This window comes from Phyllostomus discolor, chromosome 1, assembly GCF_004126475.2.
Source record: "Phyllostomus discolor isolate MPI-MPIP mPhyDis1 chromosome 1, mPhyDis1.pri.v3, whole genome shotgun sequence".
Taxonomy (NCBI): domain Eukaryota; kingdom Metazoa; phylum Chordata; class Mammalia; order Chiroptera; family Phyllostomidae; genus Phyllostomus; species Phyllostomus discolor.
In genome coordinates, this window is record NC_040903.2 from 209,064,810 (window position 1) to 209,092,552 (window position 27,743).

General features: G+C 60.4%; 1 protein-coding gene across 1 annotated transcript in view; it reads right to left on the bottom strand.

Moving 5' to 3' along the window:
• Positions 1-27,743, bottom strand: part of CCDC88C (coiled-coil domain containing 88C) — a 110,408-nt gene that overhangs the window by 3,640 nt on the left and 79,025 nt on the right. The window contains 14 exon segments of the mRNA XM_028507641.2: positions 1,590-1,658; positions 3,105-3,293; positions 8,378-8,619; positions 9,933-10,022; positions 12,479-12,624; positions 13,412-13,598; positions 15,660-15,803; positions 19,019-19,296; positions 20,472-20,633; positions 21,805-21,993; positions 22,848-22,989; positions 23,900-24,027; positions 25,101-26,171; positions 27,387-27,524. Of these exon segments, the coding sequence (XP_028363442.1) occupies positions 1,590-1,658; positions 3,105-3,293; positions 8,378-8,619; positions 9,933-10,022; positions 12,479-12,624; positions 13,412-13,598; positions 15,660-15,803; positions 19,019-19,296; positions 20,472-20,633; positions 21,805-21,993; positions 22,848-22,989; positions 23,900-24,027; positions 25,101-26,171; positions 27,387-27,524 (3,175 nt within the window).

Consider the following 27,743-nt stretch of genomic DNA (forward strand, 5'->3'; position numbering starts at 1 on the left):
GTGCTGGAACCCTCCGGAAGGAAGAAAGCACTCGCTTTTCTGTTGTTGGCCGTCCTCCAGCCCCTTCTCTTCATTTGTCTCGAAATTACCCTCGCCTTGAAGGAGGGGGAACCAGCCCCCCAGGTGCTGTGTGCGTGCCCAAGCATGTGTACTGTAGCCCCGGGATCAGAGCGGGGAGGCACCACCCCGGCCAACGGCCAGCTGTCCCCTCCTGGCCTGGGACCACCTCTCCTGGTCCACGGCTCCCGCACACGCAGTCCGTGGCCCTCTGGGCCTGTCCCACACGTCACCAGCATGTGTCCCGCTGCACAGCTGACAGCCGGGGGACAGGGGCTGCGTGTCCCCAAGCAGGTGTTGGGCTGAACTGCACTGGGACATGCTCTGTGTCCCGCCCCACCCAGCGAAGTCGGCTGCGGATTTACCGGGTCTGAAGGGCACCCAGTTCCCCGGTGCTGGGGTACCCCACATGAAGCAGGCATCCGGAGAAAGCCTGTTTGCTAACAGGGTGCGGGGGTATGGGCGTGGGGGATTTGCTAACATCCAAGTGGGAGACCTTGCTCCAAACACACCTGTTTTCGTGAGGAGTGTCCCCTCTGAGAAGGGGACGTAAGAGCTAAACGATGCACCTTTGTCCTTAACAAGGAGTGTCAACTAAAAGGCAACCATGGAGCAAATCAATGGGTCTGAAAACACCTTTGTTTATTCGAGCCCCGCCCTGCAAACCCTTCTGCCCTCTCTTGATAAGAGAAGCTCCAGGAATCCGAACACTTAGGAAGAAAATCTTTTTCGTCAGCCGATTCAGCTCCTCGGTGAGACTGACCAAGGGTGGTGGCAGATCCCCCATCCTGTTCCCTCTGCCCGGGGTCAGGACGTAAGGGCTCTGTGGGGCCCCCGTTTGACCAGAGCCTGTCTTCACCCCGAAGCTGTGAACGCCCGTGTCTGTGGGAACCCATGTCAGCACCACACAGCCTTCCGGGCCACGGGTGGGCTGGAGATAACGCTGCCTCCCACACTTGCTGCTGATTGCTGCAGAGGCTGAATCTCTGAGTTTGTTCTTTTTATTAAGCAATGAGCTTCCCACCCTTCTAGGAGTTTGTTTCTCAGAAATCACAAGAACCCAAGTAACTTTTCACTCTTGAGAAGGCTGGTATGAGGCACTGTTTCCCTTCTACAGAAATTTATATGCTTAAATGAGATGGCAAGGGCTTCTACCAATTTCTAGAGGAAATTGACACCTCGGAGCCAGTCTGGACCCCTCAAATCCAAGTGGAAGACCTTGCTGCAATCAATGCTCCCTGCTTGGGTCTCCAGAACTTCCTTAAAGCAAAGGGAGTCTGAGCCTCCTGAAGTAGGACACTTGACAGGTAGTGATTTCCACATCACTAGAAGTATGTAAGCAGAAGCTGCATGCTCAAGGCCCTAGGGAGGGCAGGGAAGGAGTATTGAGGAATTCCCACCTCAGCATAACCCCACTTTTGCCAATTTTGAGGGCTGGACCTCCACACAGGACTTAGCTTGAAGGGAAAGCACTGTTGACGAAAACCAGTCTGAGCACCCAGGCTGAAGGGCACCACGCACTGACCACTCACCCTGCTGCCTGTGGCTGGTGAACTCGAGCTCCAGGGATGGCTCACAGAGGCTGTCATCTGAATTATAGCCTGCGGTGGAAACAGGGCGGGTGAGTCAGGGACCCGGTACGCCCTCGGGGACACCGGGGCCTGTTGCCAGATGGCCACCTCCGACTCCTGCCCGGCACCTGAGTTGGGGCTCTGATGCCGGGGGTGGGGGTGATGGAGGGTGAGGGAGGGACGCGTGGGCCATGCCCTCAGGCCCTGCTTGTACCACGTCTGCCCCTAGTTCTCCTGCTGGGACAGCCTCACACTCCCGACTCCTACTGCTTCCACTCTAAATCACGCGTCCGTCTGTGCAGGGGCTGGGACTCCAGACCAAAGAGGTGTTCCGGCCTAAGGACAGTGCAGCCAGAGGAGCTGACACTCAGCGCCCCGGAGCCCCTTCTGACCTCGACGCAGCACCAAAGGCAGAGGGTCGTGAAAGAGAGTCTCTTCCAGGGGCCTCACTGCCTTCACGTGGCCGGGGGAGGGAACAGGAAAGGACCCACCAAGGGAGGGGTTTGTCGGACTTGTAAGCGACGGGGACTGTCGCAAACCCAGGCTGCGCGTGCAGTGGCTCCGGGCGGCCAGCGGGGGCAGTGCTGTGAAGAAGACCAGCCCCTCCCAGGTCCCTCCAATTCCTAACACCCTGGGGCAATGGGTTCCCTCCGCTGCTTCTTCAGACACTTTCCCCTCCAAGCTAGAAGCAGAATGTCTTTTTCCGTTTGAAGCTTTGTTTTTCCCTTTCTGCTTGTGTGTTTTAAATCTCCAAGCAGAAAGTTAACCCGGGGGGGGGGGGGCGCGGGGGCTCTCCCCACAACAGTTCCTTCCTATAGCACACTACTCTTGTTTTGTGGGTACAGCTTCGCTCGCTCTGGGCCGGTGATGGGCACCTGAAAGCTCTCCTCTCTGGGGGTGCAGGCTCGCCTCAGGTGTCTGGGGCCCCTGAACTGTCCTGGGCTCCACTAGGCGGGATCTGACCGAGCCGTTCTGCTCATCAGACAGCCCCGGAAGAGTATTTTCCTCTCGCGTCTCAGGCGTGGACACGCATGGCTACTGGCCTCCCAGGAGACACCCGCGTTGTAACCCTTCCCCAGAGCCTCTTGCTTCTCAGGTGGGACACCTGCCCTCCACGCTGTCGGCAGTTCAGAGACCCTGTCGCGTCTCCTCCTCGGAGAACAAACCCCTCGGGCTGCCTGGGTTTAGCCCAGACTCTGGTTCCTGCCGGTTCTGGAGCTGCCTGGTGCCGGCCCGTCCCAGGCCGTGGTAGTGGTTCTAGGGCTTCCCCATTTGCGTTGGAGGGTCAGGCCTCGGGTGGTGATGCTACCTGCCCCAAGTCACAAAGCCGTAGGTGGGGCGGGGGTCTGAACCCCTGTCTGTGTGACACCGCCCACCCATCCATCTGAGACCCCTCCTACCCGAGCCGGGTCTTCAGGAAGGACCCTGGGCCCCAGGTGCTTGGCCCTCATGCTCCTGCAGGGACCCATAACTCACCTTTGGTGCGGCTGGGGTGCCGGGAAATGGGGGTGGAGCTGGAAGGGGGCGTGGCGGTGGCTGCAGATGAACAAGTCCGCGAGCCCAGCTCCGAGGGCCAGGGCTTCAGGGCCGGGTCAGCGGAGGCGTCCGTGCGGTCGGGGCCGCCGCTGTGCGGGGACCCTCGCTTTGGTTTTAGGTCCCCAGGGCCTGGGGCAAAGAAGGGCATTGAGAATGGGGCCGCACAACCCCACGCCATGGTGGGGCCACCACGTGGAGGCCTAGAAGCAGAGGCGGCAGGGCACACGGACCACGGAGACAAAAGCCGGACTGCGCGCCGCGGATGGGGTGCTGCGGTCTGCTCAGAGACCCCGGGAGGCGGGCTCTGGCTCTAACGCTGGGTCGCAGCTCGAGCCCTGAATTGCACGGAGACGAGGAAGGACGAGCTCAAGAGGTTAAACTGAACGTTGTCAGAAGTCCAGCACATGAACTAGAGGGCACACCCGCCCTGTAGAACTGTGTCTCACTGCAACCCCCGACTTAAGGAGACCATGACGGGTGTCTGCCCAGGACAACTGCGGACCCCCAGTCGAGGCCCTCGAGGTCTGGGGGTGCCTCCTGCAAACAGGACCCTCTGCACCTGGAGGAGGATGGCACGGCCTTCCCAGCGACAGCTTATTCATGGCGTCTCTGCCCCTGCGGCTGAGACCAGCTGCGAGGGCGGTCTCTACCTCATACTGGTGCCTCCCTGCAACCTCTGCATTTTCTGCCGTGACCATATTCTCTCGTCAAAATTAAATAAAATCCTACATAAAAAAAAAAATTGGAGCCCTGGCTGGTGTGGCTCAGTGGACTGAGCATAGGTCTGTGAGCTAGAAGGTTGCCAGTTCAATTCCCAGTCAGGGCACACGCCCAGGCTGCGAGCCAGGTCCCCAGCTGGGGGCGGGCAAGAGGCGACTAACTGATCAATGTTTCTCTCCCCCTTCCTTCCCCTCTCTAAAAATAAATAAAATCTCTTCTTAAAAAGTTGGAAAAAGACAAACCCCCCAAATCCTTCAGCTACTTAGTAGTGGAAAAGAGGACGGGCTCTCCAGACTCAAGTTCAATGTCGATGCTGTGGGCTTCCTGGCAGCGTTAGGACGACACTATTTTATACAGCGTCTGCTGTGGAGATCCCGGCCCCTCCCCACACTCTCCCGGAGCCCTGGCCCCTGCCCCTCGGCCACCCATGTCTGGACTCATGGTGAAGCTTTTAAGCACCCAAATATTATGACTTGAAATTGGGAAAATTTGGATTTTGGAAAGATCACCTTAATGAGAAGCAAGATCCAAGTCTGGTGGAATGAGGTGAACAGGCACCCACAGGGTGGGGGTGAGATGAAGGGTGGGGGGGAGGCAGAGACGAGCACATGGCGGCAGCGATGGCAGGGAAATATGTGTTTCCGACAGCATGCAGGGGAGAGGGGCCGAGGGCCGGGGTGCGGCAGCCCGGGGACCCCGAAGCGGATGCGAGAGACCAGGTCAGCAGCACACCACGGGGACCGGCCTGAACGTTACAATAGCTGCACGTTTATTTTTATGGTTCCCTTGTTTTCGTGGTGGAACTGGCTTGCCATTTACCGTACTGATAGTAATCTCTCCTTTTAAAATGATCGTAAGCGGAAATGGTGAGTCAGTTCAGGGGAAGGCAGGGAATTGATCGCACGGGCGATAGAGACACGGCAGACACCGCGGCGGTGGAATGAGGATGGCTGGAGACAGGAAACACCGCAGTAGCTAAAGGCCAGTGCGCACCGGCTTTCCCCTGCTCTGGCCGCGATCTGCGTGCTGACGCTGTCTGTCTGGCTGTCTGTCCACTGCGGTTCTGACATCGGCATCCAAGGGGCCAGAGAATCTCGGCACAGTCCTAAGACTTCACTCTGGGCCCAGCCCTGGCTCGGCCACATCGGGCAGCATCGATGCCATCACTCCAAACGCTTGGACAGAGCAACAAATCCTTCCACACACAGAACACGTCTAAAAAAGCGCCTCGTTCGCAAAAGCCAACAATTCTGTGCTCTGACGAGGAACGTGAGAAAGAGGGCGGCAGTTTCAAATTTAGTGGCTTACGAATAAATCTTAAAAAAAAAAAGTCTCCCTGGACAGAGGGCGTACATTTTAGGAAGCAGAGCGACAACGGACCCGTTCTGCGGCACACGTGGACACGACATAAGCCTGCGGGTGCGAAGGGGGCAGGGGGCAGCACACGGCCAGGGGACTTACTCAGCAGGGACACCGCGGCCCGAGGACCCGTCCTCGGGTGTCCCGAGGCTCCCCTAAAACTGTGCTGTGCCGGGGTGCGGTCCAGAGGGGGTGTCAGCTCATCTTCTCTTTTGAAATCAGAATCCACGCTGGCTAGGTTAAGCTTGGCTTGGAATGGGGGGTCAGGAGGAGGGGTCCGCTACGGGTCATCTGGCCTTTAGGTACTGTTGTTTGCTTGTTTGTTTGCTGGTTTGAATTTCAGAAATGAAGGAGGGTACATGATGAAGACACTGATAAAGGGAAAGGGATTAGAAGTCTCCGATGTCGGAAAAAGAGACAGACTCGTTAGGAGAGGGCGGCATGTCAGGGGAAGACCAGAACCGCAGGCGTTTAGAGAAAGCCGGGTAGGCCGTCGGAGACTTGTCTTTGTCCTTGCTTTTGCTTCTCAAAAAGGGACTCTTTTTGCGCTGAGTTGCTAAATTGTTATCCCCCGGATCACCCAAGAGAGGGAGGGAAAAAAAAAAAACAGAACAGCAAATAAATGAAATGAGTTACAGTAACAAGTGACGCTACATCGGCTAATGCATGTACTCGGGAATTCAGACCCCCGTCCAGCCCAGGGGAGAGGAAAACAGCACCCACAATGCAGCCGGAGCTGGGCCTCGGTGCATCCTTCATGCCCAGACTCAATTCGATCCATCTGTGGCGTCTTACGCCAGCACGTTCCTCACAGGGCACGTGAGGAGAGAGCTGGGCTGCTCCAGGAGCCGATGCGCTGGACTGTTTTCCAGTTTCAACATGTTACATTATTAAAGAAGGGTGTTTATCCATCTAGGGCCGGGCTTTTCTTCCTCATCCATTTTGATGCCAGGCTCCCTGGTGGTCCTGCTCACCCACGACCCTGCTCCTGCCCGAGGGCAGGCGCTCAGCAACCCGCTTCTGTCCTGTTGGGACGGCCCAGCCACCCAAGTGACCCCCCGTCAGTCCTGAACATCTAAAGGGACCCCTTCGGGCAGGATGAGTGGGAAAACAAAGAAAATACCTCTTTGTGGTACCAAAACACCCTCGACATCGAGAATGATGCCCTTTCAGAACCCTATGCACTCTCTACTCTAAACCTACACTTTTACTGCCCTTAAATTATGGAGTCTTCTCAGAGCAGACCCTTGGTCTAACTTTCTGAACATGTCCTATGTTAACAGAACTGATTTATCTGGTTTCTGATTTAGGATTAATGCCAATGCTGGAACCTCTGTTATTTCTTTCTCCACAGCACCACCTGATGGCCGCACATCACACTGCAGGACACGGGACTGACTAGTCAAGGCTGGAGTCCCACGTTAGTCAGCACCTTCAGGGACCAAAGCAGCTTTAACTACGGGCAGTGCTCACAGTGGTTAAGAGCTCAGGCTGCAGGATCTGTCAGACCAGTGCTCGGACCCCAGCTCTGACACTTTTCTCTGGGCAACCAGTGCATCTGGCCTCCCTTTCTCAGCTCTGACAAGGGGACAGCAAGCGTGCCCACCTTGCCCAGCAGTGAGGGCAGAGAGAGCAAGGAAACCAGCTGCGAGGGGGCCCAGAAGGAGCGCCTGCTCCAAGGCTGCTGCACCTAACGTTTGTCACTGAGCTGCTCATTCTCAGACCAGCACAGCGGTTTGGACGTTGAGCATGGCTTTCCTCCGAAAGCTTTCCTGGCTCAGTTAGGCTGGTCACAGTTAACTGAGCCACCGCAGACAGTAGCGCAAGTTGTTGTCAAGGAGTTTAAACAGCCAGTGTGGAAACCTGAGGCAACAGGGCCCCTCCCGATAAAAACAGGTGCTAACAAGCTTCCTTGTCACTTAGCTGCTTGCCAGCACTGCACCTAATCCGTCTCCTGGAAAACACTGGGGACGCAAGTGTTACTCCCCAAAGTGTGTGTGTATACTCCTCATCTCTGCGTTTCAAGTGACACGCCAGGACTTAGAAGGGGTGAACGTCCCCCGGAAAGGCTTGTGCATGTGTCACACTTGGAAGGCGGTGTGTCCCTGGCCCTCAGCGCTGCAGCACCAGCCGGAGAGCACACGAGTCTCAGGCAGGGGCCTGATCGTCACAGAGTCCCAGTGTCCTTTGCGAAATTTAAATTTCTCAGGGGGCAGGTCTGGCAGGCTTACAGAAAGATAATTGATAAAATGATATTCAAAAGTAAATTTGAAAGTTTAACCTATTTAAGGCCATGGCTGTGTCCAGTGGGTCATAAGAGGCACGTCCCCACTCCCCCAAACCTTAGCCTCTCTGAAATGAGGATGTGGCTTCGAGCATGTCTCACACTCATGGCGGGCTAGGTGACAAAAACTGTCACCCAGCGACCAAACGGTCACTGCCACAGCCAATGTACTTTCTTTTCACGTGTGCGCAGTAACTGTGCTGTCTGTAACTGACAGCCTCTTGGATTCCACGAAACACAGCCCGTGTGACTAGAAATCCATCTCAGAACCTCCGGCAAACTCCCAACGACAGTGCTGAGTGACCAGGGAAGCCGCACCCCACGGCGGTGGGGCTCAAGGCCAGATCAGGTTGAAGGAGAAACCCAGACGTGCCTTTCAAAGTGACGCAGAGATCAGAGCCACCCAGGGCCTCGCTGAGGACCCTGCGGATGCCCGTTCCGTGTCAAGTGCGCCGGGGTCTCCCTGCAGAACGGCTTACTCTAGGCCTCTGGCAGGTACAAGGAGACCCCAGCACACACGCCACCGAGCCTGTCTCCGTGGTGGCCGTCGGCTCTGGATGTTCGAGTCCCCACCACACATGTGCGGGGCGGGGCGGTGCTCCTCACGCTCAAGTACCTGAACGGTCCTGGGCCGGAACGGCCGCCGCACTGATGTGGGTTTGCCCTTTCCCCTCGGTTGCTACCGCACCTAAGGAGGCAGACGTTGTGTGCATGAAGCACACCCTTCTCCGGCTCCGACACACAGGTGTGCACGTCCACCACACGCCGTCACGCTGGTTCTGCTCTGTCCACGAGGGACACCTGAGACCCGCCCTTCCCCGCCGCCCGAGGCCCGGCCAGCCCCTCCTACCTTTCCCCGCGGGCCCGTTGCGGGGGTCTCGCTCCTCTACACAGTTGGAGCCGGACGGGGCGGCCTCGGAGGGCTCCGGCTGCGACCTGAGAGGCTGGGAAGCTGCCGCGGGCGAGGCCGGGTCCGAGGCCTCCAGCGGCCAGGGAGGGTCGTCGGCGGTCGACTTCGGTCGTTCCCGGGAACCCTCTTTCTTTGGTTTGATGAATTTGACTAAGGCTTTGGCTCCGATCCAGTGGTTCTTCCTAGTTAGAAGTGGGTTTTTAGGGCACAGCCGGCCCTCGCGGGCCCCGACACCAGCAGGGGTGTCCCTCCCTGGCCTCGGGGGTTGGCCATCCAGGTGGGGCTCACACTGGTGGGGCTCCTCGCTGTCACCATGACCACGGCACCGGGGGTTCACGCGGAGGGTGGGGCAGAGTTCGCAGTTAACCCGCACCGACCCAGGGGCGACAGAAACCCACACTCGCCCCTCGGGAAAACACAACTTCACACACAGCTCTCTGCACCCAGGTGTCTGTGCAAGATTCGGGAGGTGCCACTGGGCCCACCTGACCTAGGTTTGCTGTGATTTTCCCCATGAAAATGCCATTTTCTGGGAGAGTCAGGAACCTCCTCGTTTTCGGGCAGAGCTGATAGAAAGTGACCTGAGCTGGCTCACCTTGACCCTCCCCTGCACCGAGGAGTCTGGGGCGGGGGGCAGACAGCAGGGAGGAGGGGGCTGAATTACAGGGTAAGCCGCACACGGTGGCTAACCGGAAACAGCGGCATGCCGATGCACCAAGAACCACACCAGGGCTCTGGCCCTGGCTCCGCCACTGAACAGCCCTGTGCCCACACAAACCCCTCAGCACCCCCATCCCTGCCCCAGCCTCTCTGTCAACGGAAGGTTCATCAGGCAGAGGTTTGAAACCCTGGTTCTGTGGTTTCAAGAGACAGGCCTTGCGGGATTCACGGAGACCCCGCCTGCAAGGCTGGGCTGGGCCGGACGGCGTGAAGGGCCCGCTCCTGGGGCCTGGGGCCTGGGGCCAGGGGGAGCCCTGCATCCTGGGTGCCGGCAGCCTCGGGGTCCGAGCCAGCCCGCAGCCGGGGTGGCGGCTCTCTCTGGAGCAGAGAATGTATTCGTGGAGCTGCCCTGCAGCCCACGGAAGTCCGGGACACTCAGCGAAGGCCCAAGGTCCCCACGCTGGAAGCCCACAGGTGCGGGGCCAGGGGCCTGACCCAAGCTTCCCTCCCAAACAGAAACATGGTTTCCCACGTCCTGTTAGATCTTGAGACAAAGCCCGATATGGCGGCTTTCCTGGCTCTAAAACCCGGCCCTCTGCCCGCTCACGAGGGCTCGGGGCCAGCTGGCAGGGGCCAGGCTGCAGCGGGATACCCTGAGCACAGAGAGAAGGGCTGAGAGGGGAGACTCCACCTCCTCCTCCCTGTGCTGGCGGGGCTGCACGCAGACGGTGGCTGGCCGGGACACGGGCCACCAACCAGCCGCAGTTCGCCCCCCTCGTGACCAAGCCCGTCCTCCGCCGTGCGTGTAAAGCTGCTGAAACTGAGGCCGACTCACTTCTTTGGAGCGGGGTCGTAGAACTTGTACTGGTCCATGATCTTTTCTTCCAGTTTCTCCTTGTGTCTCCGCAAGGCATTCAGTTTGTCTCTGTGGCAGGGGAGAGAGGAAAACCAGTCCAGATTTTAAAGGAAAACACCCACATCTACTCAGCAGCCCAGCCCGGGCCCTTTTCTGGGGTTCGGACACCAGGGTGCCCGTGCCCAGCATGGTCACCGCATTGGGAACGTGTGGATGGAAGCGTCCAGGACCCTGGCCCCCCGAGGAGACCTGCCGAAGGCCGAACATCGACTCAGGAGAGCAAACCCCGAGGACTCCCCCGCCAGGTGGGCTCAGGACGCCAGGCACTCGGGGTCGGACACAGGGCTGAGCTAACCCCCGCCGGTGCGGGTCTGTGGCACCTGCGTGCGGTGGAGGGGAGGGGTCTGCCCTTGGTGAGCTGGATGGGCATCAAGGTCAACAACAAAGCCAGCTCCACACAGTCCTCTGTGAGGTCAGACCTCCAACCCGGAGCCATTCCAACACTGGGTTGCTGACAGCACGTCCCTGGAGGCAAACTCAGGCCTTTTGGGGGCCAGACAGAGGGGACAGGAGCACAGTGGGCCTGGAGAGCCCGGAGGGAGTGGTGGGGGCCATGCGTGGGGCCACTCGGGAGTGAGCCGGGCCCGGCAAACAGGGCACTGCTCCAGGAGGGGCAGGTCTCCTGATTTTTCCCTTCCAAGAACCCAGACACCCTGGTTGTGAGGCAAAATCTCTTGATTTCTAAACGTTGGAACTCAGTTCACATTTTCAAAGACTCAGAAAGGACCAAAGAGACGCCCCTCCTGCTCGCAGGGAGGGAGTCTGGCCCTCCCGGACTGGACAGGACGGGTGGCGGGTGTGGCTCGGTTTCGTCTGGGGCGGTGCAGGTGGCTCCTGTCCTGTTCCCACCACTCACTGCCAGTGTGGCCCTGACAGCTCAGACCCCGGGTTTCTTAGCTTGGAAATGAGGCCTCTGGACCAGAGGCTGATGCTCAGGCCCTTGGCCATAAAGCTGCCGAGGTCCCCCCTAAACTGAGGGCTTTCCCAAGGCTTCACCGTGAGGTGAGCACCTCATGAAAAGTGATGGCTCGTGAACCCTCGGGCCCCTGACCGCCAACCCTGCTCTCCACTTCCAGCGCCCTTGGCTCAGCATCCGTCACCATAGCCTGTGTCACTCCTAGTCTGTTACGCTGTCCCCACAGCGGTGCCCCTGGGCCTTGTGCCAGAGTGCTTTCACGCCTGGGTGTGACCTGCGGCCCCCAGCCGGGCCCCGGGCCGACTCCCTGGCCTTCTGCAGACGCTCTCTAATGCAAAACCGTCATCAGATCGTCCCCCTGCACCCCCCGGCCCAGGTGTCAGGCTCCTGCTCTTCTGGTCTGCACCCGCCCAGCCTCTGCGGGTGACTTTTACCAGCTGGGTCGTAGAGGGCCCACTTCCAGTAACGGTCATTTCTACACCAAACTACAGTGCGGTTTTCCATATAGACCCTCCCCCGGGGGGCGGTGAGGCACCCGTGGGTGAGCAGCTGGAACCGGGAGAAGAGTAAAGCAGCATCGTTACCCCGGGAGCTAAAACGGTGCCCCGGTGGTCACGGTGCCCACGTCCCTCTGCCCCACCCCGGCCAGCCATTCCCGATCACAAGGAAGGGCAGTCCCATCAGCACGGAGCGGGGAAGACCGCTCTGGACCCACAGGGTGCATCTTGGATTACCTGACTTCCAGACCGCCGGGCTTCCAGTGCCAAGGCTCCTCCTCCTCCTCCCCGACCCCCTTTCTGGCAGCGTCCTGGGCCCCGTCACCCAGCATCCCTTCCACACTCACTTCCCAGGGAGCCCGACTCGCCAGCCGGCACGGGAGCCTTCCCTCCCGGCGCTCCCCGCACGTGCCCTGCCCCCCGACCACGTCCTGCTCCACCTTCCTGCCCCCTCCCACTGCCGAGCCTTCTCCCTACCTGGGCCAGCAGCAGGACCCCCAATTCCCACCACCACGCTTCCCTCTGCGCCCCACGGAGCCCCTCAACATGTCTGGTGTGCACACAGCTCTGCTCACACCCCCCACCCCTATATAGCTCTGCTCACACCCCCCAGGAAACTGGTTCTGGGCACCCCGGGGGGCCTACGCCGAAGCCGGGACGTCACGCGCACCGATGGGCGGAGGACGGCCACGGCCCACACGCAGTCCGCTGCCCAGCTCTCTCAGGGAAACAGACACAGACAGCGAGGGCTCACCTCCGATCTGAGTTCCTTCCCTGGGCGCCTCTCTTTAACCACTGTGGTGTTTTTTAAAGTGGACCTAACTCCCAGAGCAGACTGAGCAGCTGCTGGCAGTGGGCCGTGTCTTGGAAAACCAACGAAAGCCAACCCCCACTACTCGCAGAAACCTAGAACCATTCCACAGAAAACCAGGGACGGGTGCACCACTAAGGCAGTCTGTCCCCTCGCCCTCAAGACACCACGCGCCCGGGTGGCTCTGCGCCCGGCACGCCAGGGCCCCCTGCCGACAGGCGCCCGCCCACACCCCCCTTACATGTACTGCTTCTGCTCCTCGTGGTACTGCTCCTTGCTCTCCATGTTCTGCTCCAGGAGCATCTGGTTCTGCTGGCTCAGCAGCTGGATCTGGCTCAGGAGGTGGTGGTTTTCTTCCTCCAAGTTCCCCTTGAGACGGGACAGCAGCTGAAACACAGACCAACGACGTCTCACACACCAGGCACGCTGGGACCCCGCGGCGGGGGGCGCGCCTCCCACAGAAGGAAGAGGCCGCGTGCACAAAGAGGGCCGTCTCGGTGGGGTCTGCTCCGGGCGGGAGGGCCACACGTGGCTGCTGAGCACCGAAAACGCAGCCGGTCCGAGCTGAGACGTGGCATTAGTGCAAATACACAACAGAGTCTGAAGACTTAATAACCATTTTAAAAAACAACATAAAATCTCATTAATAAGCTTTTTTGGGGGGTTACCTGTGATAGTTCAGATATGAGCTAAATAAAATATATTATTAAAATGAATCCCACCTGCCCTGGCTGGTGTGGCTCAGTGGGGACTGAGTGCCGGCCTGTGAACCACTTTCCTGTGACAGGAAAGCCTCGAGCTCTGGTTTCAGACAAACTGGGTTCCCACCCATGACTCGAGAGGGGTAAGGATGGGAACCCCAGGCCACTGTGAGATTAAATGAGGTGACACGGGGAGCACAGAGCGGGGAGGACAGGAATAAAATGATGCTCAGCCGCCATGCGCCCCTGCAAGGAGCAAAGGCCAGATGGAAGGTGTTTGCTGACACCCCCCTGCCGGTCACGGTGTTCGGCCTCTTCAGACGCCTCTGGCTTCCCACCCCCGGCTCGGCCTCTGTGCGACCTTCATGCCGATGAGGACCCGACCCGTTCTGACCTGGCCGAGCCCGAGGGAGGCTGTGAGCCCGGCGGCACCACCCCCCGGTGCCCCAAGGCCTGGCAGCCCCAGGCCTCACCTCGCAGTGGTTGTCCAGCTTGGTCAGCGAGATGTCCATGGTCTGGTGCTGCTGCTTCAGCTCGTCGCACCGCGCCTGCCAGCGGTTCAGCTCCAGCTGCGCCGTGTTCAGCGCCGTTTTCAGCTCCTTGGTGTGTGCGTGCAGCTCCTCGTACTCCCCCTTCAGCTGCTGGTGCAGGAAGCTGACCCTGGCGGGGAGAGCCGCAAGGCCGAGGGCTGAGGGGCAGGCCCAGGCTGCGTCCCAGCTGTGCACCCTTGAACAACACGGCAGCCTCTCTGGACCTCAGTTTTTCCCATGTGTATTTAAATGGGGGGCGGGGGGGTTGAACAAAGTCAGCAGTTTCCAAGCCGTGTCTGCTGGGGCTCCATGAAGGTGCCCCATGGTGGTGGGCCGGGGGAGGCAGAACAAACAGACTCAGTGCTGCCAAAAACCCTCACATTTAAGGCTTTTGGCACAGCTGCCTGCGTGGAAAAGGGTTCTTCTATTACAACACATTCAGCCCTCTCTGGCTGGGGGCTCAGCTGGCTGGAGCGTCGTCCGTGCACCAGAAGGGTGACGGTTCGATTCCCAGTCAGGCACGTGCCTGGGCTGCGGCTCGACTCCCGGCTGGGGTGCTTGTCAGTGCGAGAGACTAACGTTTCTCTCTCACATCGGCGTTTCTGTCTAAAATCGATAAATGTATCCTTGGTGAGGATTTAAAAAAACCCCACTTTTAAAAATACCGAATCAGAATATTTTTGCTCTGAAACTCCAGGTCTGTCCCCAACTCATCTCCCAGTCCCAAGCCCCTTTCTAATCTCAACTCTCTCAACTCCCTAGAGAAATAAAATACGAGATGCTGGGGTGTGATGTAACTCCACTGATGTCATCACCATCACCACCACCACCACCACCCAACTGGGGAACCAACTGGGGTTCCCTGAGGGAAGATTTGTATTAGAAAAGCTCCAACCACCAGAGGCTCGTGGACTCGATGTGAACACAGATGTGTCTCATTGGCCCACACAGTGGTGTTTTGTTTTGTTTTTCTAATTAATCAGTTTATCAACATTTAAAAATTTTAAAGTTTCACATCACCATTCAGATGTCTAGCTTCTCAGCAGAAAAAAAGCACAAAGAAAGGACGACCCGGCAGCCCGGGCCGCCTCCCAAGCATGTGCCCCACCTGCCTGTCTGGTCTGTCATGGACACCCCTCCCGCCGCGCCTGCCCCCCCCCACCCGCAGGCACCCCAGTCTGTGGCCCCTCAACACACGTTACAGCGAGGCTGTGGGAAGGAAGCGGCTTCCCGGGGCCACACCCCGGGTTGTGTGGAGACAAGCTCCGCACTGAAATCCTGACTGTGCTGCTACCTGGGAGCGCTGACCTTGAACGAGTTACTTAACCTCTCTGAGCCCCTTTCCTCGTCTGTTTAAAAAAAAGGGGTAAGAACGGACTTGTTATTTGCAGCGTGACGTTCTATTGAGTCACCTTGAACGTGAGTTAGTGTGACTGAAACTGTTTCCAAGGTTCCTGGGAGTCTCGGGCCACATTTCTGTCCCCTGGTCAGGACAGGAAGGTGCCGTCTGTGACAGGGCGACAGCCAACATGCCTTGTGCCTGGGATCCCTGGGGATCCGGCAGCGACCGTGCACGTCCCGGAGCGGCCTGAGCAGCCCTGCCCCTGGGAGCGCTAGGTAGCGTGAGGTCAGCACTCCACTTGGGGGCCGTGTCCAACGGTGAAACCGCCACCCCGGGCACGAGGTGCAGCGGAACACCAGGGCACCGGAGGGACCCCAGGAAGGACGCTCACCGGCAGTGTGGGCGCTGACGCAGGGTGGGAGCCCGAGGCCTGTGCGACCCCAGCTGCAGCAAACGTGCACCTCGGACGACCCCAGCGTCTGAAGGCCACGGGTGCCGACTGGGGGTCACAAGTGCATGTCGGCGCGTAGGTGGATTCACACACAGGGAACGTGTGAATGAGGAGGACCGACTGCACCTCCTTCAGGGCGTCCCTGGTGTTAGGTGGAGGTGCCCGTGCATGACACAGTCACTGCTGTCACCCATGTGGGTGCTGAGCTTATCCACACTGAGACACCAGCCGGAGTCCCCTGCTACCCATTACCATCTAGCTGTTCCCACGACAGGGTTTGTGAGAAACACCATCGCTGGGGCCTCACTCAGCCTTAAGCGCAGCGGGTGCTGAGTTGGGTGGGGGTGGGTCTGGAAGAAATCCCAGCCCCTGTGGCAGCGGGGGTGCGGGGCGGGTACCTGTCCAGCTCTCCCTGCAGCCTCTGGTTCTCGCTCGCGGCCACGGCGTTCGACCTCTGCTCCTGCCGCAGCGCCTCCCGCTCGGTGGTCAGCACCTTCTCCAGCTCCTCCAGCTCCGCCTTGTGCCTCAGCATGTCCTCGTGCCTGCGGGTGGGGGGGAAGCGTGCCTGCTGGGAACGGGCCCCCCAGAAGACTGCGCAGCCCCCCACCCCCGAGGGCGGCTTCTCCCCGGAGCTGAGGAGGACGGGGATGGGCAAGGAGCGGGGCTGGACAGCAGAGACACGGGAGAACGGCAGTGGGGACAGACGTCCGGGCCAACGTCCAGCCAGGCCAGCTCTGGGGGGGGCGGGGTGGAGGCAGAATTCTCCTCCCACCCGACGTGTCTCTGTGGTCCTTCCCAGTCCCATCAAAGCCGCCTTCCTCCGCTGGCCCGCTGGGAACACCTAGCCCCCTGGGAACACCGTGACTGCTTTCTGAACTCCGTGCCCTTCCCATGGGCAGTTACATTTAGGTTACGAGGTGGTTCCCTAAGCACAGAGGCATCTAAAAGAAGCCACAACATACACAGCTGAATGCAACAGCTAACCCCCTGCACAGGGGCCTGGGTAAGCCCTCCACCCCGCTCAGGTGCAGCGAGTCTCCTGTCCTGAGTCAAGCTGTGTGTGTGGTGGGGGGGGGGCAGGGGCGCAGAGGCTTGCCTGGTGGGGCCCAAGCAGCTGTGGGAGCCACTTCTGCACACACGCACGTGCACACACACACACACACACACACACACACACCCCCCGTTCACTAAGGCACCCCCAACCCAACCCTCACCCTCCCCAACATCTTCCCCCTCCGTGTGGGGCTTTATTTCCTTCCTGTCTCGTCTGCACGATCCCCCAGCAGCCGTCTCGGGAGGGCGCCAGGGCACAGGGATGACCCCGGGCCAGCCCCAGGCCACCCCTCCTGCCTGCTGGAGCCGTCTGTGTTCGGGGTGGACTTGGGAGCTCCCCCAAGGCCAAGGTGGCGACTGAGTCATCCCCTTTCAATCTCCCCCATTCAGGCAAATGCCTTTCCAGACCCCCGTCCTGAGTTTCTGTGCTCAAAGGCAGTCTGACAGAGACCGCCAGGTGGTCCGGCGTTTTCGGCCTTTGTCCGCGGGTGCCCCATCCCCAAGTCAGCTGCACCTGCAGCATCTGACTGGAGCCACGACTGGCGGGGACTGGGACTCAGAAACCTGCCCTAGGGGCCGTGTGGCTTAGCCACGGGGCAGAGGCTGCCCCAACATGGCGCCGTGGAAAGCTGGGGGCGGGGGCTCTGCGGGCTCTCAGGGCTGACGATTCCGGAAGAACGCACCCAGATCTGACAAATTAGGGCCACGACCACTGGGGTCCCCGGCTCCTGCTTCCCTGCTGTGATGTCTAGGAAAAGCACACTGATCAAGCACATTGCCGCCACTAGCGACGACCCAACTGCAGGGCAGCAACTGCGTGAGTCTCCCTCCCCAGTGAGTCCCCAACAGGAGGCCTGGCCCTCGGTACACGTGTGTTATGGGAACGAGTGTCTGATCGAAGAGCCAAATGACATGAATACAGAGCCACCATCCCTATGTTCCGGGCACCTGCACCTCTAAACCTGTAGCCCTGCCCTGGCTGGTGTGGCTCAGAGGACTGAGCACTGACTATGAACCAAAGGGTCGCTGGTTCGATTCCCAGTCAGGGCACATGCCTGGGTTGCAGGCCGGTTCCCCAGTTGGGGATGTGCAAGAGAGGCAACCACACATGGATGTTTCTCTCCCTCTCTTTTCTCCCTCCCTTCCCATCTTTAAAAATAAATGAATAAAATCTTTAAACCTGTAGCCCTGCTTCAGACAGACCAAGGGGCGTCCAGCTATCTGTCCAACCAGCAAAAACTGCCGAGTCACACTGTAGGTCTGCATGTTCTGTCAAGCAAGAAGCTACTGGCAAAACAACCATGAACGCCTGCTTCAGAGCCCGGCAGATGCCACCTGCACAAACCTTCCCCGTCTGAACGGACATTACGAATACAAGGACACTGCTATCGTACAGAACAGGACATCGAGGATAAGACCCAAAGTGCCTGGTGAGGGGCGGGCACCATGCTGGTTTCAGAGCGTGTGAACGCTTCTTGCTCCACGTCACCGGTCAGCTGAGGACAGTCCTACCACATTTAGACACAGCGCCTGGCACACAGCAGACGCCCACTAAGCATTTTGTGAGATCAGGATGGGTGAGGGAGGAGGGAGAGGTGGAAACGCCAAGAGGCAGAAGATGCTCATTTTGGCTGGAAGGAGCCCAGTCTGACAGGCGTAGACGTCTCGGCACCCCTGAAGGGTGGACATCTGGGGGGATGGCAAAGGGGACGGAAGGCCCCGGAGAGAGGCCACAGGAAGCCCTGGGTAAGTGCCATCACCCCCTCCCCGTGAACAGCACCATCAGACGCCCTCACCAGGCTTTGCTGGCTCCCCGACCTCCCTGGATCCCTGTGACGGGAACGCCCTGCACTTCACCTGCTCCCGCTAAAGACCCAGCGTCTGCTCAGCGTCTCGGGGAGGCCGAGTCAAGGAAGACACCGTTAGTTAGCAGGGACGTGTCACAAATACAGGAGGTGGACAGCCGCCTCCTCCTACACTGGTCCAAGTACCCGCATCTCTCCCCCTCTGCCCTGCATTCGAGTCCCATGCACATCACACCTGCCCCAGGGCCTGGACCAGGCAGGATCTGCCGGGCTGGTGCTCGGGCTGGTGGCTGACTCAGTGCACACAAAGCCCTGATTTGTCAGGAGAGCGAAGTCAAGACTTACGCATTTTAACGTACACCGATTTCACCCAGAAAGTGGAGAGTGAGGGTGGGGGGAGGGAGGTCAGGGTGAAACGGCAGAGGGTGATGCGGAGTGACAGCTACCCAGGGCTCTCGCTGCACTAACCTGTCTATTTCTTACACGTTCAAGAGTTTCCGAAGTTGAAAATTAAAATGAAAAAAAAAAAAAAAGCAGCTCAGACTTAGAGAGGGAGGGAAAGGCAGGGTGCACCACTGGAAAGCGCACAAACTTCTCCTGGTTCTCGGTTTGGAGAGAAAAGGAAGAGGGGGTGGGAGTCCTCAGGGGAGTGGGGGCCCCAGTGCTGGGATCCGCTGTGCCCACCCTTCCCCGCCCGCCCAGGACCCTCCTGCTCCCCCACCCCGGCCTCCAGCTGCACAAACTCCACATTGCCGAGGGTAATGTTGGAGCTACCTCTCTTTGGGAACGTGCCCCAGACACCGAGGCAGCAGGTCTAGAGGAACCATGACGAGCCAGAGCAGAGTGGGGACAGGACCCCAGGGAGCCCGCCGGCCGCCCCACCAGCCGCCCCCGCGCACCTCTCCCCCAGCGCCTTGTGCTCCAGCTCCAGGTTCCGGTGCAGCGTCCGCAGGCAGCTGTGCTGGCGGATCAGGGCCTCGTACTCGGTGGACTGGTGCTCGTGCAGTGCGCCCAGGTGCTCGTGGTCCTGCAGCAGGGCCTCGTAGGCGGCCTTCAGCCGCTCCTGCTGCTTCTGCGCGTTCTCCAGCTCGCTCTCCTTGGCCGCCTGCTGGTTCTGCAGCAGCGTGTACTGCGCGGTGAGCGAGGCGCTCTGGGAGGTCAGGGTGGAATTCTCCACCTGCCGGGAGGGAGGAGGGGATGACGCCTCGCTGGGTGCAGGCCCGGGGGAGCCGCAGACCCCGAGTCCCCACTTGTTGTGAGAGGCCAAGCGCAGGTCAAGTGCAGGCGCCAGGTCCAGGGACCCTCAGGGCAGGCAACACCCAGCCGGGCCAAGGACAGTTCCACCGGGACAGCGTAAAGGAACTGTCACATGACGCTCAATGGGGTCCTGCGCCCCTCTCTGCAAAAGTGACCTCTTGGGCAAATTATGACCTTTCTCTGGGTAAGCTCCTTGGCTGCCCTCTTTGACTACTTATAAAAGCCTGCTTTAAAAAAGGTAGACACAAAATCAGTCAGGATACTGAATACCTAAACACCACTACCAACTAATTACAGCTGGTACTCACAGAACACCCCCCCAGCCACAGCCCAAACCCCAAGAACACGGAGGAGGAACCTGTCCCCACTCACTCGGGGGCCAGAGCTGCCCTGTTACTGAGACCAGACACCATGACAGCCACAACACAAACCCAACTACAGCCCCCTGTCTGTTTTATTTTCATTAAAGAACCACCCCCAACGTCTCCGCCCAGTGGTTGGTTTCCTGCGTGTTGTCCCTGCCCGTCAGTCATATACTCTCAAACGCTTTTCTCCGGAACCGCACAGATGAACGGTAGCTCATCTGTGAGCTACCCCAGTACCTGTTTCCCCAGCACCTGTTACCTGCAGCTACAGACCAACACCCTAACCCCCGTGGCCTGGAACCCCAGTTTGCCAGGCGTGCTCAGCGGCCCGGGAGCTACTTCGTGCCCCGCTTCCTCGTGGAGGGTCAAGGCCACACAGCTTTAAAGAGGCCCTACAGGTTCTGCGGGGGAACCAAACTTAGTTGACCCCAGAATCTCTTTCCTAATAATGGGTCCAGGAACAGACTCTGGGAAGCAGACGAGACCGTAGGAAAGAGGATGCTTTCAGCCCCAGCAGCCACACACTCACTCACCGAACACAGCGTGTTCAAGGACCCTGGGGCCGGGAACCGCCGTTTACAATGAGCCCTTTAAAAATAAAGCCAAACAGAACCCCTAACCGCCCCCCCCACACCACACCACACTCTGTCCTGCTTGTTGGGAGTGGGGAGCCCAGGGCTGGTCTGCAGACCAGAGCCGCGTGCCCTGCCCTCGCCCGCCCCGCCCGCACCTGCAGCTTGGCCGTCTGCGTCTGCAGCGTGGTGTTGTGCTCCTGCAGGAAAGCGCTCTGTTTCTGCAGCGTCAGGATCTGGCTGCTGAAGGCCACGTTCTGGGTCTCCAGGTGCTGCAGCTGGTCCCTGAGCAGCTGCTTCTCGGCCTGCAGGGCTGCGTTCTGGGGGGAAGCACGGGGTCGTCACACAGCGGCTGGCGCGTGGGCCTTGGGCTGTGAGGGACCCTCGAGAGTTGGTGTTTTGGGGGCCAAAGCCAGGGTCCACCAGGTCAGAGAAGCAATATTTCCCCTCTTGGAAAAAGCAGTCAACAGAACTGGGGGGGGGGAGGCCCCAACACCTCTTTTTTGGGGGTATGTGCTTTCCAGACAGAAAAATGCTCCTGAAGGGGGTTCTGCACAGACCGAGCACGTGAGCTCGAGGTGAAGGAAAGCTGGAGCGGCAGCTGCCTGCCCCCCTTTCTCTCGTTGGTGCGTTTCTTCTGTTTCCTGCTGGATGCCTGGGAGCACCCGGTGAGCTGTGCGCACAGGCTGGGAGCCCGAGCCTGCAGCACAGCCACTCCCCGCCTCGGCACCGACAGCAGGTGGCAGGGGCGGCTCGTGTTCCACAGGCGGGTAAAGACCTTGTTAAATACGCCACCAGCTGGGCCAGGAGCCGGGGCTCATGGGTCTCAAGGTCACGTGGGCCACCTTACTAGCATGGGACTCGGGTCAAGTCTCAAACCCTTCTGTCCCAGCTTCCTCATCCGTCGGATGATGAGAACCGTCACTGCCTGCTTCCCACCACCATCGGGAGAGTGGAATAAAGCCAGGGGCTCAGACGTCCACTGACCGGCCTTCCCCCTACAGGGCCAGACAGGAAACATGTGGGTGTGCCAGCCACGTGGTCTCCACCCCAACCACTGAGCCCAGCCGCCGCTGGGAAGGCAGCCCACCGGACAGGTGAACAAGGCACAGGTGTGTCCCAGGAACACCTCAGTTACAGAAGCAGGTTGACCCCCGTGGCTGGCCGACCCCTGGGACACAGTCCTGACACACACAGAAGGGGCACGCAGACACGGTCTGGGGTCTAAGCTACAGGCCAACTCTGAGGGGCAAGCAGGGGGCTGGTCACCGTGGGAAACTGTGAGTGCGCCCCCCTGTGGTGGAAATGCTGAGGGCAACTCCAGTGAAAACGAGCTCCGAGGACAACTCAGCAAGTGTCCAGCTGCACCCGGACACAGCTCAACAGATTCCACGCCCGGTGCCCCTTCCAGGGATGGGGGGGTCCCCCTGGGACAAGGGACGACAGGATGGCCTCTCTCTGAGCGGCCCCAGGCCGGGGCGGCCAACTCACGTTCCGCTCCAGCTCGATGGCCCGGTCCTTCACCCGCAGCAGCTCCATCGTGGCTTCCTTGTGGCTCGGCCCCCAGCTCTCCTTGCCCTGGTGACCGGCCACCAACGGGCCCGCGGGGTGTTTCAAGGAGTTCTGCGAGTGCTTCCCCTCCTCCTGGTTCCGCCTGAGGACCTCACACTCCTGCTGCAGCTGTGGGCACGGGGGCACGCAGGCAGGTCGGTGTGGGGCGGCGGGAAGAGGCCCGGCTCAGGGTTAGTGGCCGGGAACGGCCCGCACCAAACCCCACCCTCGTCCGGCACCAGATGCCCTTTTGCTTTTGCTTTTGCTGGAGGCGCACGCTGCCTCCGTCCTACGTAATAGTTTCCCTTCTTTCCGAAGATGACAGGAGGGGCAGTGGCCTGGGACCCCATCCTGCCTCAGTGCTGGCACAGCCACACAATGATGGCAGTCTTCTCACGTCCCTGAGCCTCAACGGTCACTCTATAAAACAGAGGTGACCCCGGGAACACGAACCGGGTGGTGCTATGGAGCCCATCCCGGGTCTAGATCTGCTTTGCTCTGGATCCAGCCTCGCAACCAAAACTTGTGCCATGGCTTCATAAAGCAGCAATGGATAAATACCTACGTGCATGTGTATGGAGGGTATCTGTGTGGAGAACATGTGTGTGCAGGCACGTGGACAGCACGTGTGCGCCAAGAGGAGACGTGCACACCCTCACAAGCCTCTGTGCACCTGTGCCTGTCCCACCCGAGGGTGCCCGTGAGACTCGGCCCGGTGCCCAAGGCCCGAGGTTCCAGCGGTTCTTGTTGGCATCCCCAGATCTCGCCTCCTCTCCCCGCCAGGCCTCCGGTCCCTCCCTGGTGCTGCCCAGCCCCGGCGTGGGTGACTCTGAGACGCTCCCTCAGGAACCCTGCCGCTCAGCCACACCTGCTCCAGCACACGGGCACCCAGGCTGCGCCTCTGATCCCAGGGGAGGGCTGGAAAGGGTGAGGAGGGGCCTCCCAGCCGGGACCCAGCGCTCGTCCCGGACGGCAGGTCTTACCGCCTGCAGCTGCTTCTGCAGCTGGTGGCTCAGGCTGGCCTTCGCTTCCACCTGCGCCTCCAAGGACACAATCTGCTCCTCCTTCATGGCCAGGGTCGTTTTTAGTGCCGATTCATTCCTGCCCTCCAACATCCTGTGTTTTCTGGAAAATACGACGATATAACAGCATCATCTGTCTGCCTTCTCCACCCACAAGCTCCCGATCTTGCAGCTGCCACACGTCCCTCCCTCCAGCCGGCGGCTCCTCTGGGCGGCGTCCAGCCCAGAACATCTGCAGGAGCCGAAAACCAGCGCCCAGCCCCTGCCCGGCACTCCCCAGGCCGGCCAGCATCCCTGTGACACCTCACGTGTCACAGTGTCAGTTTACAGCCATCATTTTAAAGGGGAGCTGTCACCACAGCCTTTTTACAGAAGGGGAAACTGAGTCTCCGAGGGGTTAAGCGATGTGCCCAAGGTCACAGGGCGGGGTGGCCACGCCAAGAGGATGTCACGTTATCTAACACGTGGGTCTTGCCAGTTTCACATCTAGCAAAAGTCTAAGATGTTGGGTTTCCTTGAAACAATGAGATCATTTGAAAAAGCACGGCGGGCAAAGATGGCAGTGAACTAGAAAAAGTAAAGGCTGGGCGAGGGGGAGAGGGATGAACGGGGGGAGCGGAGGACTGCAAGGGCAGGGGGACTCTCCCGTGTGGCTCTGTGATATTGGACTGGCCACGCGTCCCTGCAGGTCCAGCAGGCGTCATACCTCGGTGGGGGGTGTTGATAACGGGGGAGGCCGTGCCTACGGCGGAGGACGGGGCCACCTGGGAAATCTCTGTACCTTCCCCTCGACTTTGCTGTGAACCTAAAACTACTCTAAAAGGTACGGTCTGCTGAAAATAATGAAAGCAGCCTTTTTCCTGGACAAAAAGGACCTGCACCCTCTCCCCGGGGAGCCCCGTGGGGGACCGAGATCTGAGAGCGAGTGGACGCAGGCGATGAGGAGCACGGGGATGCAGGCATGAGCTGCTGGGCCCCGGGGCCACACGGCGGGGGGGGGGGTTGTGGCTCACATGTCACTGCTGCTGTTGTCGTCCTGCAGCAGCAGCTCCTTGGAGAGCCCGGCCTTCTCCAGCTCCTGGCTCAGCTTGTCCAGCTCACTGGTCAGCTGCTGTGTCTTCAGCTTCTCCAGCACCAGGTCCTGTGGGGGCGAGGAGAGGATGGCGTGGGACGGGAGCCCCACAGAGACGGCAGGGAGGGCCCGGCGCAGGCCCTTCTCACAGCTGAGCTGCCAACTGCCTTCCCACGTCGGGGCTGACGCAGGTGTCATGGGGGCTGGGCGGGCGGTTCCGGGGAAGAAGGGGGAGTGGGTGAACCTCAGCCATGTCCCCCAGAGGGAAGGGGTGACCGCGCTCTTCCAGCCCCTTGTGTCGTGGGCGACCAGGCCACAGAGCTGAGAGTCAGGGTGGATCCAACGTGCCCTGAACACACGTTTTTGCAATACCAGTACGTTGACCTGTGAGTAGTGTGTTCACATTCTCATGACTGCCTTTTCTGGGGAGTAGTGTAATTAAACGTTCATTGCAGAGAATTTGGAATAAACAGTAAGTATCACGAGGAGGAAGGTTTCATTTCAAATCCTGGTTTTGATTTACTTTTCAGAAGTGGGCGTTGCTCCCACCGAGGTGGTGGACTGAGTCCGGCCCACCTGTACCTCCACGCTTCTTTGTGGCTCTCCAGGGAAATGCCAGTTCTGCCAGGTGGCACAGTGCCCTGCACGCCTGCTCCCCACCAGGTGGCACGGCGCCCTGCAAGCCGGCCTCCCCAGGTGGCACAGCGCCCTGCATGCCTGCCTTCCCAGGTGGCGCAGTGCCCTGCACACCTGCCTCCCCCACCAAATCTGAAGGCGCAGACCAGCGGCGCGACCGTGAGTGGTGCTCGCCAAGCATTCACTCCACCTGCAGATTTCCCAGCCGCCCTGAGGGCAGGTGAAGCCCATGGGCTGTGGGGTAAGACGACGGGGTCGCCTCCCAGCTGCGGCTCAGAGGACCTGGTGTGCGGCCTTCCAGCTGCCCCTCCCCTGCCCCGGCTGACGCCCAAACCTTGTGCTGAGATGCTGGAGCCCGAAGACCAGAGCAACTGAGTCAGAGGACAGGTGACAGGCTCCCAGGAGTGTCACCTGGACTCTCGTGAGTGAGAAGCAGGCCCTGAGTGGTATGCCCCTCGTGGCACGCCCCCCTGCCCCCCGGGAGGGGCTGCCTGCACCCAGCTCACCTCTCTCAGGGTCGTCAGCGTCCGCGTGTGCATGGTCACTTGCTTGGTGAGGTCCCTGTTGTCCTTCTCCAGCTCCTTCAGCTTGGCGGCCGCGTCCCTGCAGCGGGCCAGCTCCTTGTCCAGGGCGCGGCTCTCCTTCTCGGCGGCGGCCAGCTTGGCCGTGCTGTCGTCCAACACGGCGTCCTTGAGCTCCACCTGCTGCCACAGCCGCTTCGCCTCCTTCTCCAGCAGCTTCTTGTCTTTCTCCAGCTGGGCCAGCTCCTGCGCCAGGGCCTTCCGGTCCGCCTCGGAGCGCTCCAGCTGCTTGTTGGCCAGCCGCTGCGCCTCCAGGTCCCGCTGCAGGGTCTGGTTCTCCGCCTCCAGCTCCCCAAGCTCTCGCTCCAGGGCCTGCGACTTCTGGCCGCCGCTCTCCAGGCTCTGCTGCAGCCGCAGGTTCTCGGCGCTCAGGCTCTGGTAGCTGAGCTCCAGGCGCTCCGACTTCTTGCTCAGGGCCTTCAGCAGCTCCACGCTCTTCCTCAGCTCCTCCTTCTCCCGCTCCAGCTCCTGGTTCTCCCTCTCGATCTGTGCCATCTTGGTGCCCGTGAAGCGCAGGGCCTCCACCGCCCTGCGCAGCTCCAGGTTCTCCTCGTCCAGCTGCCTGTTGTCCCGCTCCAGCGCCTCCAGCCGCACCGACACGTTCTGCAGGGTGTCCAGGGACTTGCGCAGCCGCCGGTTCTCCAGCGTCAGGCTCTGGCTCTCGCGCTCCAGGGTGTCCGCCTTCTCCGTGGCCGCCGCCAGGGAGGCGGCCTTCTGGGCCAGCTTCTCGTTCTCCTTCTCCAGCCGCCGCAGCTCCTGCTCCAGCTCCGCCGCCCGGTCCACCTTCTCCTTCACCTGCTCCAGGTCCCGCAGCAGCTGCTGCTTCTCGGACTCCAGCTTGCTCAGCTTGCCGCTGCTCTCCGTCACCGTCTGGTGCAGGGCTCTGTTCTCCTTCTCGATGTCCTTCACGCGGGCCTCGCTGCTGACCTGTGACCTCTCCCGCAGCGACCACACTGTTTGGTGGAGGTGGTCCTTCTCTTGCTCGAGATCCTTGATCTGCGGGAAAGCACAAGGGGACCGACACGGGCGGCCGCGTGAGCACATCCTGGTGTTCGGGGCCCCAGCTGGGCGACTGAACGTGGAGGCCGTGAGAGGCCAGCACACCCTGTCCCCGAAGGAAGCCCTAACACTCCCCAGAGGCCCGATATGGACATGAGGTGAAGGGCACGGGGATCCCCACGGAGCCAGTTCCAGCCAAAACGCATCCACAGCAGCCGGGACGCCTGAGACACATAAACCGCATTCCCTCTCACGTAAAAGGGTGAAAGCGATTTCCCTTGGTGGGGCTTTTCACCCCACTCTGCAGGAGCTGGGCAAGCTGGCCACCCACCTCTGTGGCCCCTCCTTACGCTGCTCTCCCCTGCAGACGCCGCGCGTGATCTGCCCTCCGCCTCCAACCCTCTCCCCGCTCCGCCCGCGGCCTGCAGCATCGCTGGCTCCTTCTCCCCCTCCCGGGCTCAGCGTGAGCATCCGTTCCCCAGGCAAGCCCTGCACCTGGTAGGACTCCCTCCCTGGACCCACGTCGATTCGCTCAATAGCCCACATCGGCCGTCACCTGGCTTGCCACCTGTCATTCTGCCTCCAGACTGTAAGCCAGATCAGGGTGGGGGCCCCGCCTGTCTTCTCGCACTGCCTCAACCCCCCTTTTCTGCTCTGCTAGAGAGGCCGAAACACTCAAGCGCTTGACACCCCGCCCCTCTGCAGCCAGCAGTGGCCGGGGGTCGGGTCTGGCGAATGAGATGACAATGGAGGGTCCTGGGGAGGCCTCCCCTCTGCCCCTTTCTCCTCCACCTCCTTCCTGCCTGTTTCTGGGGACGGACAACAGCCACTGCCTGGCACTGGGCTGCCCTCCCTGGGCCTTCTCGGGCGTAAGCCCTGGAGGTTTGCTGGGCTCCTCAGTGGGATGCCGGACACTGGGGCGGGACGCTCTTTGTCCTGCGGGGCTGCCCCGTGTGCTGAAGGACGTTTAGCAGCACCCTGGGCCCCCACCTGCCAGAAGCACCCCCTCTCTCCTCCCCAAGGCGTGGCGATCAAGAACAAGAGTGCCAGTGTCCCTGGGAGGCCAAGTCTGCCCCGTCCCCCTGCCGCCGATCTGAGTGGCAGCCGAGTGAGGAGACAGGTAACCCGTGTGTCACTGCCTGCGGCTCTGACCCCGGGCGCACCCTCCTGCAGGCCGGGGGGCCGGGGAGGCGTGCGCGCCGGACGGCCTACCTGCCTGGCTCGGTCAGCCCTCAGGGTCTCCATGTCACTCTGCAGCTGCTCCTTCTCTTTGATCAGCTCCTCGCCGAGGGTCTCCAGATCCTGGTTGCTCTGCTTCTCCCTCTCCAGCTGGGTCTGCAGCTTCTCGATCTGCAGGGCCCAAGACCCAGCCCGGGTCGGGAAGTCAGCACCACATGGGGAGCCGTGTGTTAGAGCAAACCTGAGACCTGTCAGCCCCACAGAACGTGTTCACGAGGCCCTTTCTCAAGGAAAAAAAGTCCAGACCTCGTCCTGCAGGGACTTCCACACCCCCTTGACCCTGAACTTGGCCCATGGCAGAGAGAAAGGTCACGGGTACTGACAGGTCAG